Source organism: Rana temporaria, chromosome 3 (genome assembly GCF_905171775.1).
Source record: "Rana temporaria chromosome 3, aRanTem1.1, whole genome shotgun sequence".
In the NCBI taxonomy this organism is placed as follows: domain Eukaryota; kingdom Metazoa; phylum Chordata; class Amphibia; order Anura; family Ranidae; genus Rana; species Rana temporaria.
The window spans coordinates 15732679-15751788 of NC_053491.1; the positions used below are offsets into that span (position 1 = coordinate 15732679).

Genomic DNA, 19110 nt, shown 5'->3' on the forward strand with positions numbered 1-19110 from the left:
GGCCTAAACTGAGGAAAAAAACATTTTTTATATATGTTTTTGGGGGATATTTATTATAGCAAAAAATATAGATTTTTTTTCAAAATTGTCGCTCTATTTTTATTTATAGCGCAAAAAATAAAAACCGCAGAGGTGATCAAATACCACCAAAAGAAAGCTCTATTTGTGGGGAAAAAAGGACGCCCATTTTGTTTGGGAGCCACGTCGCACGACCGCGCAATTGTCAGTTAAAGCGACGCAGTGCCGAATCGCAAAACCTGGCCGGGTGAGTTATGGTGGTTTCACAGTGTACGGGGGGGGGGGGGGGGGGGGGGGGGGGGGGGGGAGGGGTGAAAAGTTTGTTTTATCCCGGATTGGGGCTTTAATGATTCATTACTGAATATCGAGCAGCATTTACTTGTGTCTATTATGTCTGCCTGGAGTTGAGCTTTACTTCCACTTTACTCATTGAAAGGCAACAAAATATGCGATTTGACCCAAGAAAAGCCTAAACATACATATCCTGCATTTCTGAAATCAGGTACAGTGCCTTGAAAAAGTATTCATACCCCTTGACATTTTCCACATTTTGTCATGTTACAACCAAAAACGTAAATGTATTTTATGTGATAGACCAACACAAAGTGGCCCATAATTGTGAAGTGGAAGGTAAAATGTTTTTCAATTTTTTTTTTACAAATAAATATGTGAAAAGTGTGGGGGGGGGGCATTTGTGTTCAGCCCCCTTTACTCTGATACCCCAACTAAAATCTAGAGGAACCAATTGCCTTCAGAAGTCACCTAATTAGTTAATAGGTTGTGTAATTTTATCACAGTATAAATACAGCTGTTCTGTGAAGCCCTCAGAGGTTTGTTAGAGAACCTTGGTGAACACACAGCATCATGAAAGCCGAGGAACACACCAGACAGGTCAGGGATAAAGTTGTGGAGAAGTATAAAGCAGGGTTAGGTTATAGAAAAATCTCCCAAGCTTTGATCATCTCACGGAGCTTCTGTTCAATCCATCATCCGAAAATGGAAAGAGTATGGCACAACTGCAAACCTACCAAGGCATGGCCGTCCACCTAAACTGACCGGGCCGGGCAAGGAGAACATTCATCAGAGAAGCAGCCAAGAGGCCCATGGTAACTCTGGAGGAGCTGCAGAGATCCACAGCTCAGGGGGGAGAATCTGTCCACAGGACAACTATTAGTGGTCTCTCCACAAATCTGCCCTTTATGGAAGAGTGACAAGAAGAAAAACATTGGAGAAAGAAAGACATAAGAAGTCCTGTTTGCAGTTTGTGAGAAGCCACGTGGGGGAGGGGACACAGCAAACATGTGGAAGAAGGTGCTCTGGTCAGATGAGACCAAAATTAAACTCTTTGGCCTAAAAGCAAAACGCTATGTGTGGTGGAAAACTAACACTGCACATCACCCAGAACACACCATCCCCACCGTGAAACATGGTGGTGGCAGCATCATGTGGTGGGTATGCTTTTCTTCAGCAGGGACAGGGAAGCTGGTCAGAGTTGATGGGAAGATGGATGGAGCCAAATACAGGGCAATCTTAGAAGAAAAGCTTAGAATCTGAAAAGACTTGATCTTTATCTGAAAAGACTACATCTTCCAGCAGGACAACGACCCTAAAGTACAGCCAGAGCTACAATGAAAAGGTTTACATCAAAGCATATTCATGTGTTAGAACGGCCCAGTCACAGTCCAGACCTAAATCCCATTGAGAATCTGTGGCAAGACTTAAAAATTGCTGATCACAGACGCTCTCCATCCAATGTGACAGAACTTTAGGGGCAGATCCACAAAGAAGTTACGCTGGCGTATCTATTGATACGCCGCGTAACTTCTAGTTTGCTCCGGCGTATCTTTGTTTTGTATCCACAAAACAAGATACGCCTGAAGCTGGGCTAGATCCGACTGGCGTACGTCTTAGTACGCCGTCGGATCTAAGGTGCATATTTCCGCTGGCCGCTAGGTGGCGTTTCCGTCGATTTTCCGCATCTAGTATGCAATTAGCTAGATACGGCGATCCACGAACGTACGTCCGGCCGGCGCATTTTTTTACGTTGTTTCCGCAAGTTTTTTTCCGGCGTAAAGTTACCCCTGCTATATGAGGCGTATCCTATGTTAAGTATGGACGTCGTTCCCGCGTTGAATTTTGAAAATTTTACATCGTTTGCGTTAGTCGTTTGCGAATAGGGCTTTGCGTATAATGATGTTCACGTCGTAAGCATTGGCTTGTTGCGGGTTAATTTCGAGCATGCGCACTGGGATACCCCCACGGACGGCGCAGAAAATACGTCATTTACGTCAGGTCAAGACGTATTACCATAAAACACGCCCCCATCTCATCCATTTGAATTGGGCGCCCTTTACGCCAACACAGTTACACTACGCCGCCGTAACTTACGGCGCAAATTCTTTGAGAATACGGGAAATACGCTGTAAGTTACAGCGGCGTAGTGTATCTGAGATACACTACGCCGGCCGTAAAGAAGCGCCGCGCTACGTGGATCTGGCCCCTAGATATTTTACAAAGAAGAATGGGGGGGGGGGGGGGGGAAATGTCCCTCTCTAGGGGCCAGATTCACCAAAGAGATACGACGGCGTATCTCCTGATACGCCGTCGTATCTCTGTTTCTATCTATGCGGCTGATTCATAGAATCAGTTACGCATAGATATCCATAAGATCCAACAGGTGTAATTGTTTAACACTGTCGGATTTGAGGATGCAGTACCGCGGCCGCCGCTGGGGGGAGTTCGGGTCGTAAACCAGCGTCGGGTATGCAAATTAGGAGTTACGGCGATTCACGACGGATTTTCGCGTTCGCTACGTCGCTGCTAGTCTAGTTTCCCGTCGCAAAGTTAGTCGTCGTTTGACCTGCCCTAACTTTACTCAGCAATCGTATTGCTGTTTAAAGAATGGCCGTCGTTCCCGCGTCGAAATTTAAAATTTAACGCCGTTTGCGTAACACGTCCGGGAATACGGAAGTACGCTACGCGCGTCGCCGTTCGCAAAAATTACGTCGCGGCGCGCAAAGCACGACGGGAATTGCGAAACTGAGCATGCGCAGTAGGTCCGGCGCGGGAGCGCGCCTAATTTAAATGGCACACGCCCATTTGAATTGGCCCGCCTTGCGCCGGAGGCTGCCAGCGTAGTTTTCATCGCAAGTGCTTTGTGAATCAGGCACTTGCGATGAAAACTTGCGGCGGTGTAACGTATCTACGATACGTTACGCCGCCGCTCACCTACGTGAATCTGGCCCAAGATGTGCAAAGCTGGTAGAGACACCCCCAAAAAAAGACTTGCAGCTGTAATTGCAGAGAAAGGGGGTTCTACAAAGTATTGACTCCGGGGGGCGCCATACAAATGTACCCCCCACACTTTTCACATATTTATTTGTAAAAAAAAATAATTGAAACCCATTTATCATTTTCCTTCCACTTCACAATTATGTGACACTGTGTGTCGGTCTATCACATAAAATCCCAATAAAATACGTTTTTGGTTGTAACATGACAAAGTGTGGAAAATTTCAAGGGGGGTATGAATACTTTCAGGCCCTTGTACATGCAAAGATGAGTACCGTATTTATCGGCGTATACCGCGCACTATTTTGCCCTGAAAATCAGGGCAAAATCGTGGGTGCGCGATATACGCCGATACCCGCTTTCCCGCCACGAGTTTGAATACTGCGCCGGCATATACCGAGCGCAGTACACTCGTGTATCTTCGGGCAGTCTCTGCACCTCTCGCGCTGACGTCTTGAGTGTACAGGACGTCAGCGCAAGAGTTGCCGAGCCTGCCCGACGATACACGAGTGTACTGTGCTCGGTATATGTCGGCGCAGTATTCAAACTCGGTGCGGGAAACGAGCGAGGGAGGACGCGAGGACGCCGCAGAAGGACGCCGGACCCGACAAAGAGGACACCCAAAGCCGCAGAAGGACGCCGGGACCCGACGAAGAGGACACCTGAAGCCACAGACGGACGCCGGACCTGACGAAGAGGACACCCGAAGCCGCAGAAGGACGCCGGACCCGACGAAGAGGACACCCGAAGCCGCAGAAGGACGCCGGACCCGACGAAGAGGACACACAAAGCCGCAGAAGGACGCCGGACCCGACGAAGAGGACACACAAAGCCGCAGGCGGACGCCGGACCCGATGAGGCCGCCGATGGACGCCGCTCAAGACACCAAAAACTTTTTTTCCACAGGATTCACGGCAACTTTAGGGGTGCGCGGTATACGCGGGAGCGCGTTATACCGCGATAAATACGGTATATAAAAACAAATGTAACGTTGGACAGTTTATTAGACATTATACCGCAAATCCAACCGCACGTTCCAGCCGCAGAATTTCTTCTGGAGTCTGTTCCTCCCACCGGACGCAACTAAGCGCAGCGGAGATCTTAGGGGCTGAAAAGAAAAAGGAACAAGAGCTGCAGCATTAGACTCCACTCACTAGGTTTGTGTTTTTTTTGCTTGCAGATGGTCTATTGCAGAAAAAAACATACAGCACTTTAAGACCCCTTTCACACTGGGGCGTTTTTTAGGCGCTTTAGCGATAAAAAAAAAACGCCTGAAAGAAGCTGCATCTGCGATCCCAATGCGAAAGCCCTGAGTGCTTTCACACTGAGGCGCTGCGCTGGCAGAACGTCCAAAAAAAAAGTCCTGCAAGCAGTTTCTTTGCAGCGTTGAATACACGGCTCCTAAAGCCCCCTTCCCATTGAGGGAGCTTTTTTTTAACGCCAAAGTGCCTGAAAAACGCCCTGGCGCTTTACCAACGTTTTTCGGGCGCTGGCAGTGTGAAAGGGCTCTGAAAGCACTCGGGGCTTTCACATTGGGATTGCAGATGAGGCTTCTTTCATGCACTTTACAGGCATTTCTTATATATTTTTTTTTTTTTTTTTTTAACGCCAAGGCGCCCAAAAAACGCCCCTATTTCTTCATGAGGACCGCCGCAAGCAGATATACGTCTGCAGAATGGCACGGCTGGGCTCTTAAAGGGGACATAACATGTACGCTCTTGTGCCCAGCCGTGCCATTCTGCAGACGTATATCTGCGTGCGGCGGTCCTCATGAAGAAATAGGGGCGTTTTTTGGGCGCCTTGGCGTTAAAAAAAATAAATAAAAAATATATAACGCCAAGGCGCCCAAAAAACGCCCCTATTTCTTCATGAGGACCGCCGCATGCAGATATACGTCTGCAGAATGGCACGGCTGGGCACAAGAGCGTACATGTTATGTCCCCTTTAAGAGCCCAGCCGTGCCATTCTGTAGACGTATATCTGCGTGCACCCACAGCTGGGCTCTTAAAGGGGACATACCTATACGCCCTTGTGCCCAGCCGTGCCATTCTGCAGACGTATATCTGCGTGCGCCCACGGCTGGGCTCTTAAAGGGAACATACATGTACGCCCCCTGTGACCAGCCGTGCCATTCTGCAGACGTATATCTGCATGTGCCCACGGCTGGGCTCTTAAAGGAGACACACATGTACGCCCATGTGCCCAGACGTATATCTGCGTGCGCCCACGGCTGGGCTCTTAAAGGGGACATACATGTACGCCCATGTGCCCAGCCGTGCCATTCTGCAGACGTATATCTGCGTGCGCCCACGGCTGGGCTCTTAAAGGGGACATACACATATGCCCTTGTGCCATTCTGCAGACGTATATCTACGTGCGGTGGTCCTCAAGAAGAAGAAATAGGGCCAAAGCTCATTTGGCCATACTTCTCCTGTAAGTCACAGGAGTGCACTTAGATCTGTACTCCTGCGACCAGATTCAGCCAACAGCAGCCTAAAGCATAGAGCCAATCCAGGCTCTGCAGGGGATCAGGACAATAATGCCAGGATGCACCCAAATGCCTGATCGGCAGCTGGCTCAGCCTCAGAGAGAAAACATGAGGGTGGGCTTCATAGTGACTGATCACTGCGATAGCCAGAGCGGTCAGGTAAGCTGTAATTGGAAGTTCCAGGTCCCCATTGTCAGAAAGGGGCCCCGGGGCTCATAAGGGGGGGGGGGGGGCTCTCTGTGCTGGGAGCTCGCACAGCACAAAAAAGGGAGATACACAAATATGCAATCCCACGAAAAAAAAAAAAAAAAGCCCTGTCCTGGGGCCGCATATTTGCGTAGGCTCGGTGCCAAGGGGGTTAAAGTGCATTTCATTCATGCAGACGTTGCTGCAATGCAAAAATATGAACCGTCTCTCCAGTCTGACTTCTAACAAACTTTTGTAGTTAGGAAGACATGAAATAAAGAAAAATATATATATATATACTTACCAAACGTTACACCTTCTTTTGGCTGCTCTTTAGTGAAGCTTAAACAATGTGGTAAATTTTTCAAAACAGATAAAAGCTGAAAAAAAAATAAAAAGAGTCATTAAGTGTCCAACCATCCTGCAGATAAACATAATAACCACTTAACCCCCGGACCATATTGCTGGTCAAAGACCAGAGCACTTTTTCGCTTTAACTGACAATTGCGCGGTCGTGCGATGTGGCTCTCAAACAAAATTGGCGTCCTTTTTCCCCCCACAAATAGAGCTTTCTTTTGGTGGTATTTGATCACCTCCGCGGTTTTTAGTTTTTGCGCTATAAACAAAAATAGAGCGACAATTTTGAAAAAAAAAATGAATATTTTTTACTTTTTGCTATAATAAATATCCCCCAAAAATATATAAAAAAATATTTTTTTTCCCCTCAGTTTAGGCCGATACGTATTCTTCTACCTATTTTTCGTAAAAAAAAAAAAAAAAAATCGCAATAAGCGTTTGATTGGTTTGCGCAAAAGTTATAGCGTTTACAAAATAGGGGGTATTTTTATGGAATTTTTATTAATATTTTTTTTTTACTAGTAATGGCGGCGATCAGCATTTTTTTTCGGTACTGCGACATTATGGCGGACGCTTCGGACACATTTTTGGGACCATTGGCATTTTTATAGCGATCAGTGCTATAAAAATGCATTGGATTACTACTAAAATGCCACTGGCAGGGAAGGGGTTAACGCTACGGGGCGGGGAAGGGGTTAAGTATGTTCCCTGGGTGTGTTCTTAACTGAAGGGGGGTGGCCTCACTAGGGGAAATGACCGATCGCTGTTCATACATTGTAGAGCATTTATCTCCCTGACAGGACCGGGAGCTGTGTGTTTACACACACAGCTCCCGGTCCCCGCTCTGTAATGAGCGATCGCGTGTGCCTGTCGGCGATCGCACTCGCCGGGCACGGGAGTCGGGGGAGAGTGGGGGGGCGCGCACGCGCCCCTAGTGGCCTGCGCGAGAGCCGACGTATAGCTACGGGCTCTCGCGCAGGGGAGCCGACCTGCCGCCGTAAAACGACGGCGGCTGGTCGGCAACCACTTAAGGACCTTGTCGAAACGAAACCACCCTGGACTGCCGCACTCTGTTGAAGCAAATTAAAAAAATACAAAAAAAGCAAAAGATAAAATCCAAACGATGCAAAATCATTCAAAAATCATGCAAGCCTGGTGAAAGCAAGACGTGGACATACAGGGACACAAATGGTCTAAATATATTGCAATAGAATTATGTAGCATCTTATATTAAAGAGGAGTTCCAGGCATTTGTAATGTTTATTGAAAGTCAGCAGCTACAAAAACATGCACTCACCTGCTCCACGGTCCAGCGACGCGATGGGCCGCGCCGGCCAGAGCTCCGCTCCGCTCTTCCCCTCTCCGGCCGGCGTCATCATTGTTACTACAGGCACCTGGCTGTGACCGCTTTCGGCTTCACGGCCGGGCACTCCCTGCGCATGCGCAAGCGGCACTGCGCTATTTGGTTGGACAGGTGATCGCCTGGGACCTGTCACGTGTCCCAGGCGATCGCCTACAGGGAGGGGCCGCCAAAAGGCGATATGACGTATCGCCTTAGCGGCCCCTGGGCGGAAGGAGGAAGTGGGACAGGATGTCCCCTTCTCCTGAAGCTCCAACCCCCCCCCCCCAAGAAAATTACATGCCAAATGTGGCATGTAAGGGGGCAAGGAGTGGATTAAGCGGAAGTTCCACTTTTGGGTGGAACTCCGCTTTAAGAAATGTATCCTGGCACTGGGCTTTAGTAGGAAGGAGGAACTTGCTTTGTAATGGAATATTTTTATGGCAAATATGTTACTGTTTGTAAAACACGCATTTAACCACTTCAGCTTCTGAAGGTTTACCCCCCCTTCATGACCAGGCCATTTTTGTTACTTAACCACTTCCAGACCGCCGCATGTACATATACGTCGGCAGAATGGCACGTACAGGCACATTGGCGTACCTGTACGTTCCTGCCTAGACGTGGGTCCGATCGGGACCCCCCCGCGCTACATGCGGCGGTCGGATTCCCGCGGGGAGCGATCCGGGATGACGGCGCGGCTATTCGCTGAAGAACGGGGAGAGCCGTATGTAAACACGGCTTCCCCGTGCTTCACTGTGGCGGCTGCATCGATTGAGTGATCCCTTTTATAGGGAGACTTGATCGATGATGTCAGACCTACAGCCACACCCTCCTACAGTTGTAAACACACACTAGGTGAAGCTGAACTCCTACAGCGCCACCTGTTGGTTAACTCCCAAACTGCAACTGTCATTTTCACAATAAACAATGCAATTTAAATGCATTTTTTGCTGTGAAAATGACAATGGTCCCAAAAATGTGTCAAAATTGTCCGAAGGGTCCGCCATAATGTCGCAGTCACGAAAAAAATCGCTGATCGCCGCCATTAGTAGTAAAAAAAATAAAAAATAATAAAAATATCCCCTTTTTTGTAAACGCTATACATTTTGCGCAAACCAATCGATAAACGCTTATTGCGATTTTTTTTACCAAAAATATGTAGAAGAATACGTATCGGCCTAAACTGAGGAAAAACATTTTTATATATGTTTTTGGGGGATATTTATTATAGCAAAAAGTAAAAAATATTGAATTTTTTTCAAAATTGTCGTTATATTTTTGTTTATAGCGCAAAAAATAATAACCGCAGAGGTGATCAAATACCACCAAAAGAAAGCTCTATTTGTGGGGAAAAAAGGACGCCAATTTTGTTTGGGAGCCACGTCGCACGACCGCGCAATTGTCTGTTAAAGCGACGCAGTGCCGAATTGTAAAAACCCTTTGGGTCATTGGGCATATTGGTCCGGTCCTTAAGTAGTTAAGGACCTTGCCTGTTTTTCAGAATCTGTGTTTACAAATTTAAAACAGTTTTTTTGCTAGAAAATTACTTCGAACCCCCAAACACACACACACACACATATATATACATATATACATATATATATATATATAATTAAAACACCCTAGAGAATAAAATGGCGGTCATTGCAATACTTTTTGTCACACCGTATTTGCGCACGTATTTGCGACCAAGGAGGTCTTACAAGCGCACTTTTTTCTGGAAAAAAATCACGTTTTTGAATTTAAAATAAAGACAGTAAAGTTAGCCCTAATTTTTTTTATATTGTGAAAGATGATGTTACGCCGAGTAAAATGATACCCAACATGTCACGCTTCAAAATTGCGCCCGCTCGTGGAATGGCATCAAATAGGGCCGAAACAACTAATCGATTACTATTTTCATAATCGATTAATCGGCCAGTAACAAAATGGGTTAAAAAAAATGAAAATTAGCCCTTTATAGTACAAAAAGAGCAAATAATCACTACTGTTAACCACTTAAAGCGGTCCTCCACCCTAAAGTGGAGTCCCGCTGATCGGAACCCTCCCCCCCTCCGGTGTCACTTTTGACACCTTTCAGGGGGGAGGGGGGTGCAGACACCTGTCTAAAGACAGGTATTTGCACCCACTTCCGGCCACACGATACGGGCGAAAGACGGGCATTCCGTCACATCCCGTCTGTCGCCCGTTGTGTGCTGGGAACACTCGGCTCCCAGCACACAGCGTGTGAGCCAATCGGCGGGCGCAGCGCGACTCGCGCATGCGCCGTAGGGAACCGGGCAGTGAAGCCGCAGCGCTTCACTTCCTGGTTCCCTCAGCGTGGATGGCGGGGGGAGCAGCAGAGTGACGAGCGATCGCTCGTGCTCTGCTGCGATCGGCGCTGGACTCCAGGACAGGTAAGTGTCCTAATATTAAAGTCAGCAGCTGCAGTATTTGTAGCTGCTGACTTTTAATATTTTGTTCCCATGGCACATCCGCTTTAAGACCCGGACCTTTATGCAGGTAAAAGGACCTGGCCAGTTTTTGCGATTCGGCACTGCGTCGCTTTAACTGACAATTGTGCGGTCGTGCAACGTGGCTCCCAAACAAAATTGGCGTCCTTTTTGAACACCGTTTACATATGCGGGCGTGACTTAAGTACCGTATATACTCGAGTATAAGCCAGGTTTTTCAGCAAAACCGTAGGTCCCCTGGACCCCAAACTTGGCACACATGTAGCTCCACTCTTCCTCTACAAGTGTGCAAAGTTTGTTGTCTGGGGGGGGACGTGCGGCCGGGGAGCACCGATTTTTCAAAGCCGGGCACCCCTTCCATAGACTCCCATGTTAAACGTCAGTCTAGTCATGGACACAGTGAGGCATGGGCACAGTGAGGCATGGGCACAGTGAGGCATGCACATGGACACCATAGGCTTATACTCGAGTCACTAAGTTTTCCCATTTTTTGTGGCAAAATTAGGTGCCTCAGCTTATACTCGAGTATATACGGTATGTATACCTTTTTTTTTTATTATTATTATTTATTTTACTTTTTATACTGTCCCTTTATTTTATTTTCTCATCACTTTTTTCCTATTGTAACCATCTCTTCCAATAGAAATAAGCATGACAGGTCCTCTTTATTGAGAGATCTGAGGACTTTTTGACCCTTGACCCCAGTTCGCTCTGGCCCTCACTTGGCTTCCTGCTCAGCCACCGATCGGCTCGGATCGCTTCCAGGTTTACCGATGGCTCAAGTAAACCCGGAAGACTGACCTGATCGGAAAGCCTGTGTGAAAGGGCCCTTAGGTTTCTTCTAACTTTACTGAACTGTCAGCTCAGATACAGTGTATAGCAGGGGTCTCAAACTGGCGGCCCTCCAGCTGCTGTAGAACTACAAGTCCCATGAGGCATTGCAAGACTGACAGTTACAAGCATGACTCCCACAGGCAGAGGCATGATGGGACTTGTAGTTCCATGAAAGCTGGAGGGCCGCCTTTTTTGAGACCCCCTGGTGTATAGAAATGGGCAGCCATACAGAGCCTCCAGGTGGACTCCAATCCATTGAATGCATGAAGTTTTCCACATCCCACGGCCCTTCACCCCAAGAGCGCATTGCAGTGTGGACAGGGCACATAGAAAAAAATCGTCTTCGGTGTACCCTTGCAGTGACTGTCATTGATCCGGAGCAGAAAAACGCCGGTCACCGCGCACAGTATGAACGAGTCCTAAATAAAACCGCACAAATCTGATCTTCAAAGTCCGGCCCTTTCTTCACGTGGACCGTCTACCTCACAAACAGCCGGTTACCATTTCAGCTCCATGTTTAGACAGCACAGCTTCCAGCTCCTTAGAAGTGCACATGGGAGGAACGGGGAATGTCTTCTGCATCACTACGGGGCCAACATCGAACCTAAAGAGACACAAATTCTCATAGTTACATAATATCTCTCATAGTTACATAGTATCTCTCCATCTCTCATAGTTACATAATATCTCTCATAGTTACATAGTATCTCTCCATCTCTCATAGTTACATAGTATCTCTCCATCTCTCATAGTTACATAGTATCTCTCCATCTCTCATAGTTACATAGTATCTCTCCATCTCTCATAGTTACATAGTATCTCTCCATCTCTCATAGTTACATAGTATCTCTCCATCTCTCATAGTTACATAGTATCTCTCTCTCATAGTTACATAGTATCTCTCCATCTCTCTCATAGTTACATAGTATCTTCCCATCTCTCATAGTTACATAGTATGGGCCAGATTCACAAAGAGATACGACGGTGTATCGTATCTCTGACGTAAACTGGTCCTATCTATGCGCCTGATTCATAGAATCAGTTACGCATAGATAGGGCTAAGATCTGACAGTGTTACACTGTGTTACACTGTCGGATCTTTTTTTCGATTTAAAAATGGCGCCGGATAAATAATATGTAAATCAGCAAGATACGCAAATTCACGAACGTACGCGGACCCGACGCAGTCTACTTACGACGTTTCCGTAGCGGCGTACCCGTCGTATACTTACCCCTGCTTTCATCAGGCGCAGCCAATGTTAAGTATAGCCGACGTTCCCGCGTCAAATTTAAATTTTTTAACGTCGTTTGCGTAAGTCGTTCTAGAATACGGACGGACGTCGTTTACGTAAGTGTCGCAACCACTGACGTCCTAGCGACGTCAGTGGGAGCAATGCACGCCGGGAAATTCCCCGGACGGCGCATGCGCATTTAAATCGGCGCGGGAACGCGCCTGATTTAAATAGTACACTCCCCTAGCCACGGAATTTGAATTCCGCCGGGGGATTTAGGATCCGCCGTCGCAAGTTTGGAGGTAAGTGGTTTGTGAATTAGCCACTTGCCTCCTAAACTTGCGGGAGCGGATCTTAATTCACGTAGATCGAGCGGATCTATAGATCCGCTGTGCTACGTGAATCTGGCCCTAGCTCTCCATCTCTCATAGTGACATAGTATCTCTCCATCTCTCATAGTTACATAGTATCTCTCCATCTCTCATAGTTACATAGTATCTCTCCATCTCTCATAGTTACATAGTATCTCTCCATCTCTCATAGTTACATAGTATCTCTCCATCTCTCATAGTTACATAGTATCTCTCCATCTCTCATAGTTACATAGTATCTCTCCATCTCTCATAGTTACATAGTATCTCTCCATCTCTCATAGATACATAGTATCTCTCTATCTCTCATAGTTACATAGTATCTCTCCATCTCTCATAGTTACATAGTATCTCTCCATCTCTCATAGTATCTCTCCATCTCTCATAGTATCTCTCCATCTCTCATAGTTACATAGTATCTCTCCATCTCTCATAGATACATAGTATCTCTCCATCTCTCATAGTTACATAGTATCTCTCCATCTCTCATAGATACATAGTATCTCTCCATCTCTCATAGTTACATAGTATCTCTCCATCTCTCATAGTATCTCTCCATCTCTCATAGTATCTCTCCATCTCTCATAGTATCTCTCCATCTCTCATAGTTACATAGTATCTCTCCATCTCTCATAGATACATAGTATCTCTCCATCTCTCATAGATACATAGTATCTCTCCATCTCTCATAGTTACATAGTATCTCTCCATCTCTCATAGTTACATAGTATCTCTCCATCTCTCATAGTTACATAGTATCTCTCCATCTCTCATAGTATCTCTCCATCTCTCATAGTTACATAGTATCTCTCCATCCCTCATAGTTACATAGTATCTCTCTATCTCTCATAGTTACATAGTATCTCTCCATCTCTCATAGTTACATAGTATCTCTCCATCTCTCATAGTTACATAGTATCTCTCCATCTCTCATAGTTACATAGTATCTCTCTATCTCTCATAGTTACAAAGTATCTCTCATAGTTACATAGTATCTCTCCATCTCTCATAGTTACATAGCATCTCTCATAGTTACATAGTATCTCTCTATCTCTCAACCTATGTGTGTGATTATATGTCAGTATTACATTGTATATCCCTGTATGTTGTGGTCATTCAGGTGCTTATCTAATAGTTATTTTGAAACCATCGATGCTCCCCGCTGAGACCACCGCCTGTAGAAGGGAACTGCACATCCTTGCCGCTCTTACAGTAAAAAAACCCTCTACGTAGTTTAAGGTTAAACCTCTTTTCTTCTCATTTTAATGAGTGGCCACGTGTCTTATTAACCGCTTAAGACCCGGACCATTATGCAGGTAAAGGACCTGCCCCCTTTTTTGCGATTCGGCACTGCGTCGCTTTAGCTGACAATTGCGCAGTCGTGCGACGTGGCTCCCAAACAACATTGACGTCTTTTTTCCCTCACAAATAGAACTTTCTTTTTGTGGTATTTGATCACCTCTGCGTTTTTTTACCTGCATAATGGTTCGGGGCTTAAGTGGTTAAAGGACTCCTCAGCCACTCTATCATGGAGCCCAACTTTCCTTTCTACACATGAATACTGCCGTACCTCTTTGGTCTAATTTGCATGATTGTGACTCCGGTTTTCTCATCCCCATTAAGCACCGTGTGGATTATGGGAGCCGGTCCTCTCCACCGGGGAAGGAGACTCGGGTGTACGTTCAATATCCCGCTGTAGAACAAAAAACATACCAAGTCAGCACAGCCTCAGACACACGTCCACCCAAATCATACACTGCATTTTACCTACTAAGGGAACTTTAAAATGAGGTCCTCACTGAGGAGTCGTCCAAACGAAGCCACCACTCCCACATCGAACTCGTCACACTGCCCCGTGTCAGGCCACGGGTGTACGGGGAGCCCCTGGTCATCGGCGTAATTCGTCACCGGAAATCTTTTTGGCAATGAAGACGGCAGAGAAACCACCTCCAGTCTTCCAACGAGAGCCTCTTCTGTTCTACTGCTTGGTCAATAGGAGAGAATGGAGGATGCAAATTAGATAGATATACACAGTTATATATATATATATATATATATATATATATATATATATATAATTATATATATTTGTATTTACCAAAAATATATTCAAGTTATAGTTATATAATGTAGGGTTGTCCCGATACCACTTTTTTAGGACTGAGTACAAGTACCGATACTTTTTTTCAAGTACTCGCCGATACCGATTACTAATACTTTTTTTTAATGTCATGTGACTGTGGCAGTATTTTTTTTTTACAATTTTTTTTTACTATTTATTTTTTTACAGTGATTTTTTTTTTTTTTTTTTTAAGGGGGGGGGTGGATTGTTAGTGTGTTTTTTTTTTTTATTTACATTTTATTTTTATTTATTTTAAAAAATATATATTTATTGCAATTTTCTTTTTTTAATCAGCCCTGTTGGGGGTCTTTTGGAGAGATATCAGGGGTCTTAACAGACTGTTGACATCTCCCCTTTAAGACAGAGAAAGGGACTAAGGACACACATCCCTTATATATAATGGGCTGAAAGTGCACACTCCCAGGTTTAATTTGAGGGCATTTACATCCAAACCAGAGGAAGGGTTTAGGAATTACAGCTTTTTAACCACTTCAGCCCCAGACCATTACGCTGGTCAAAAGACCGGGCTGCTTTTTGCGATCCGGCGCTGCGTCGCTTTAACTGACAATTGCGTGGTCGTGCGACGTGGCTCCCAAACAAAATTGGCGTCCTTTTTTCCCCACAAATAGAGCTTTCTTTTGGTGGTATTTGATCACCTCTGCGGTTTTTATTTTTTTGCGCTATAAACAAAAATAGAGCGACAAATTTGGAAAAAAATAAATAACATTTGTTGCTATATAAATATCCCCAAAAAATATATAAAAAAACAAACTTTTTTTCCTCAGTTTAGGCCGATACGTATTCTACATATTTTTGGTAAAAAAAATAAGCAATAAGCGTTTATTGATCGGTTTGCGCAAAGTTATAGCGTCTACAAAATAGCGGATAGTTTTTTGGCATTTTTATTAATATATATATTTTTTTTTTTTTACTAGTAATGGCGGCGATCAGCGATTTTTATTGTGACTGCGACATTATGGTGGACACATCGGACACTTTTGACACATTTTTGGGACCATTGTAATTTATACAGCGATCAGTGCTAAAAAAAATGCATTGATTACTGTGAAAATGACACTGGCAGTGAAGGGGTTAACCAGGAGGGGGTGCTGTAGGGGTTAGGTGTGCCCTAAGGCAGTGATTCTTACTGTGTGGGGGCGTGGCCGTGCATGTGACGTCACTGATCGTCGTTCCCTAACACAGGGAACAGACGATCAGTGACAGCCACACTAGGAAGCACGGGGAGAGGTTTGTTTATACTGACCTCTCCCCGTTCTTCCTCTCTGTGACCGATCGAGGGACACCGGCAGCGATCGGGTCCCGAAGCCGCGGTCACGGAGGACAGGACCGGGTCGCGAGCTTATAGTGTTTATAGTGCAAGAGATAAATACCACAGAGGTGATCAAATACCACCCAAAAAAGCTCTATAAATTTATTTATCTACACATAGATAAAGATCTTTATATAGATCTCTATCTATATATTTTTTCTATTTGAATTTTTAATTGTCCCTGCCTGTACCATGTGATCACTGTAACCAATCACAGCTAGCAACACAATTGTAAACAATGAAAGAAGACCATTCATTAATTACATTATCTGTTGCGATTGGTCACAGCAATCACATGGTACCAGCAGCGGCCGGTACACTGATCTGTCACCATTGACAGATCGCACCGCAGCGCCTGAGGCGCGTTTCGGGGGAGGAAAGTCATATGACGTCAGTCCATCTGGAACATGGAAAGTCCCGTCCCTAGCCGTCATTTTACAACAGGTTGGGGGGGGGGAGGTTAATCAAAGTACGCTCGGTCACCTGTATCTGTGGAGGATCTTCAGAGACTCCAGTGCAAAGTCATCCGTTCCAAAGAAGACGACGTTCCAAGGCGGCCCAGATCTGCGCGTGCAACCGCCATCGGCTGATAATGTCTGACCCCCAGAATGAAAGGATCTGTATATACAGGATCTGTGATTGGCTGATAATGTCTGTCCCCCAGAAAGTAGAGATTTGCAATCAGGTGATAATGTCCGGCTCCCCAAATGAAGAGGTCTGTGATTGGCTGATAATGTCACTGATCTGCGTACAGGGTGTCCATGGAGGACAGATCCCCCCACTCTTCTCTCAGGACCCCCCTTGTCTCTGTAGATTTTGGGATAAATACATTCTTTATATGTCCCCCTCCTCCTGGACATATCCTGGTGACAGCCATGGCACACGGTGCCCTCCACAATGTCCTCCCCATCCCTCCCACCTGTTACATAGGAGGCTCCCCACACCCGGGAGGGCCGCACAAGCCGGGTATAGCACAGCCCCCTCCAGTACGGGGTATACAGGCCCATAAGTACTTCATAAACACCTCCACAGGAGGCCACACCGGCTTCATCTACTTCCGCAACCTTCCCCGCCGTGCTGCTCTGTGGGCGCCGCCATCTTTAAAAATCGGTCCGCTCCCTAAAACGCTCCGCCGGAAATAAAGAGCCGGAGGAAAGGTTCCTAGCTGGACACAGGCGCTGCTGGAGCTGAATGCTGGGAGCTCTGCCTTTGTTTTTTTTGTGTCACCTATAGACATCAAGACACCAAATGTGAAAAATATTTATTTTTTCTCTGTTGACCAGTGTTTCTATACAAACCTAACTTGATGAAGAAATTCGATTTTTTTTTTATTTGTTTTATAGCAGAAAGTAAAATATATATATATGTTTTAAATTGTAGACACTGTGGGCCAGATTCAGAAAGGACTTACGACGGCGCAGCGCCATGTGCGCCGTCGTAAGTCCTAATCTGGCCCGTCGTATCTATGCGACTGATTCTTAGAATCAGTTACGCATAGATATCCTTTAGATCCGACAGGCGTAAGTCTCTTACGCCGTCGGATCAAAACTGCAATTTTTTTTTTCCCCGCTAGGTGGTGCTTCCGTCGATTTCCGCGTCGAGTATGCAAATTAGCTAGATACGCAAATTCACGAACGTACGCGCGGCCGACGCAGTAAAGTTACGACGTTTACGTTCGGCTTTTCCCGGCGTATAGTTGCCCCTGCTAGATGAGGCGCAGCCAATGTTAAGTAGGGCCGTCGTTCCCGCGTCGAAATTTGAAAAAGTTACGTCGTTTGCGTAAGTCGTCCGTGAATGGGGCTGGACGTCATTTACGTTCACGTCGAAACCAATGACGTCCTTGCGACGTCATTTGGAGCTATGCACACTGGGAAATGTTTAGGGACGGCGCATGCGCAGTTCGTTCGGCGCGGGGACGCGCTTCATTTAAATGATACACGCCCTCTACCCGCCGAATTTGAATTCCGCCGGGTGATTTACGCTACGCCGCCGCAACTTTACAAGCAAGTGCTTTGTGAATAAAGCACTTGCCTGAAAAACTTGCGGCGGCGTAACGTAAATCGGATACGTTACGCCGCCGCAGAGATACGCCAGCTGTACCTGAATCTGGCCCTATAACTTTTGCGCAAACCAATTATTTATTTATTTTACCAAAAATATGGAGCAAAATTCACATTGGCCTAAATTGAAGAAATTTAGATAAAAAAATAATAAATTGTTGGGTGTGTTTTATAGCAAAAAGTAAAAAAATATGTCTTTTTTTTTTTTTAAATAAAAAACACAGAGGTGATCAAATACCACCAAGGGTCCTTTCACACTGAGGCGCGTGGTGCGCTGGCGGGGAGAAAAATAGCGGCGTTTTACCGTTGTGTTTGCCGCGATTTTCGGGCGCTAGCGGGGAGATTTTAACCCCCGCTTGCAACCGAAAAAGGGTTAAACCTGCCCGCGAAAACACAGCTTTACAGCGTTTTGCGGGCGGTTTTGGAGGCGCTACCCTATTGATTTCAATGGGCAGGGGCGCTATAGGAGTGGTATTTTTACCACTTGTACCGCTCCTCAAAGATGTGGCTGGCAGGACTTTTTAAAGCGTCCCGCCAGCGCAACGTTCCAGTATGAAAGCTCTCAGGCTTTCACACTGGATAGAAAAGAGCGGCTCTTTCAGGGCACATTGCAGGCGCTATTTTTAGTGCAGTAGCGCCTGAAAAGCTCCTCAGTGGGAAAGCAGCCCAAAAGAAAGCTCTATTTGTGGGGAAAAAAGGATGACAATTTTGTTTGGGTACAACATCGCACGACCGCGCAATTGTTAATTAACCACTTAAGACCCGGACCAAAATGCAGGTAAAGGACCAGGCCCCTTTTTGCGATTCGGCACTGCGTCGCTTTTACTGACAATTGCGCGCTCGTGCGGCGTGGCTCCCAAACAAAATTGGCGTCCTTTTTTCCCCACAAATAGAGCTTTCTTTTGGTGATATTTGATCACCTCTGCGGTCTTTATTTTTTGCGCTATAAACAAAAATAGAGCGACAATTTTGAAAAAAATGCAATATTTTTTACTTTTTGCTGTAATAAATATCCCCCAAAAATAT

At 45.8% G+C, this 19110-nt stretch overlaps 1 protein-coding gene across 3 annotated transcripts in view; it reads right to left on the reverse strand.

The window, feature by feature from the left end:
- MTFMT (mitochondrial methionyl-tRNA formyltransferase) overlaps positions 1 to 17157 on the reverse strand; it is a 31449-nt gene extending 14292 nt beyond the window's left edge. Inside the window, exons 1-6 of one of the 3 annotated variants that reach the window (XM_040342292.1) lie at positions 16508 to 17157; positions 14344 to 14556; positions 14143 to 14265; positions 11471 to 11573; positions 6288 to 6363; positions 4326 to 4417 (exon numbers count right to left, since the gene is read on the reverse strand). In XM_040342292.1, coding sequence (XP_040198226.1) covers positions 4326 to 4417; positions 6288 to 6363; positions 11471 to 11573; positions 14143 to 14265; positions 14344 to 14556; positions 16508 to 17031 — 1131 coding nt within the window. In that variant the 5' untranslated portion in view covers positions 17032 to 17157. The remainder of the gene's footprint in view (positions 1 to 4325; positions 4418 to 6287; positions 6364 to 11470; positions 11574 to 14142; positions 14266 to 14343; positions 14557 to 16507) is intronic. The other 2 variants (XM_040342293.1, XM_040342294.1) reach the window with 2 other exon arrangements.
- Positions 17158 to 19110: the final 1953 nt, after the last annotated feature.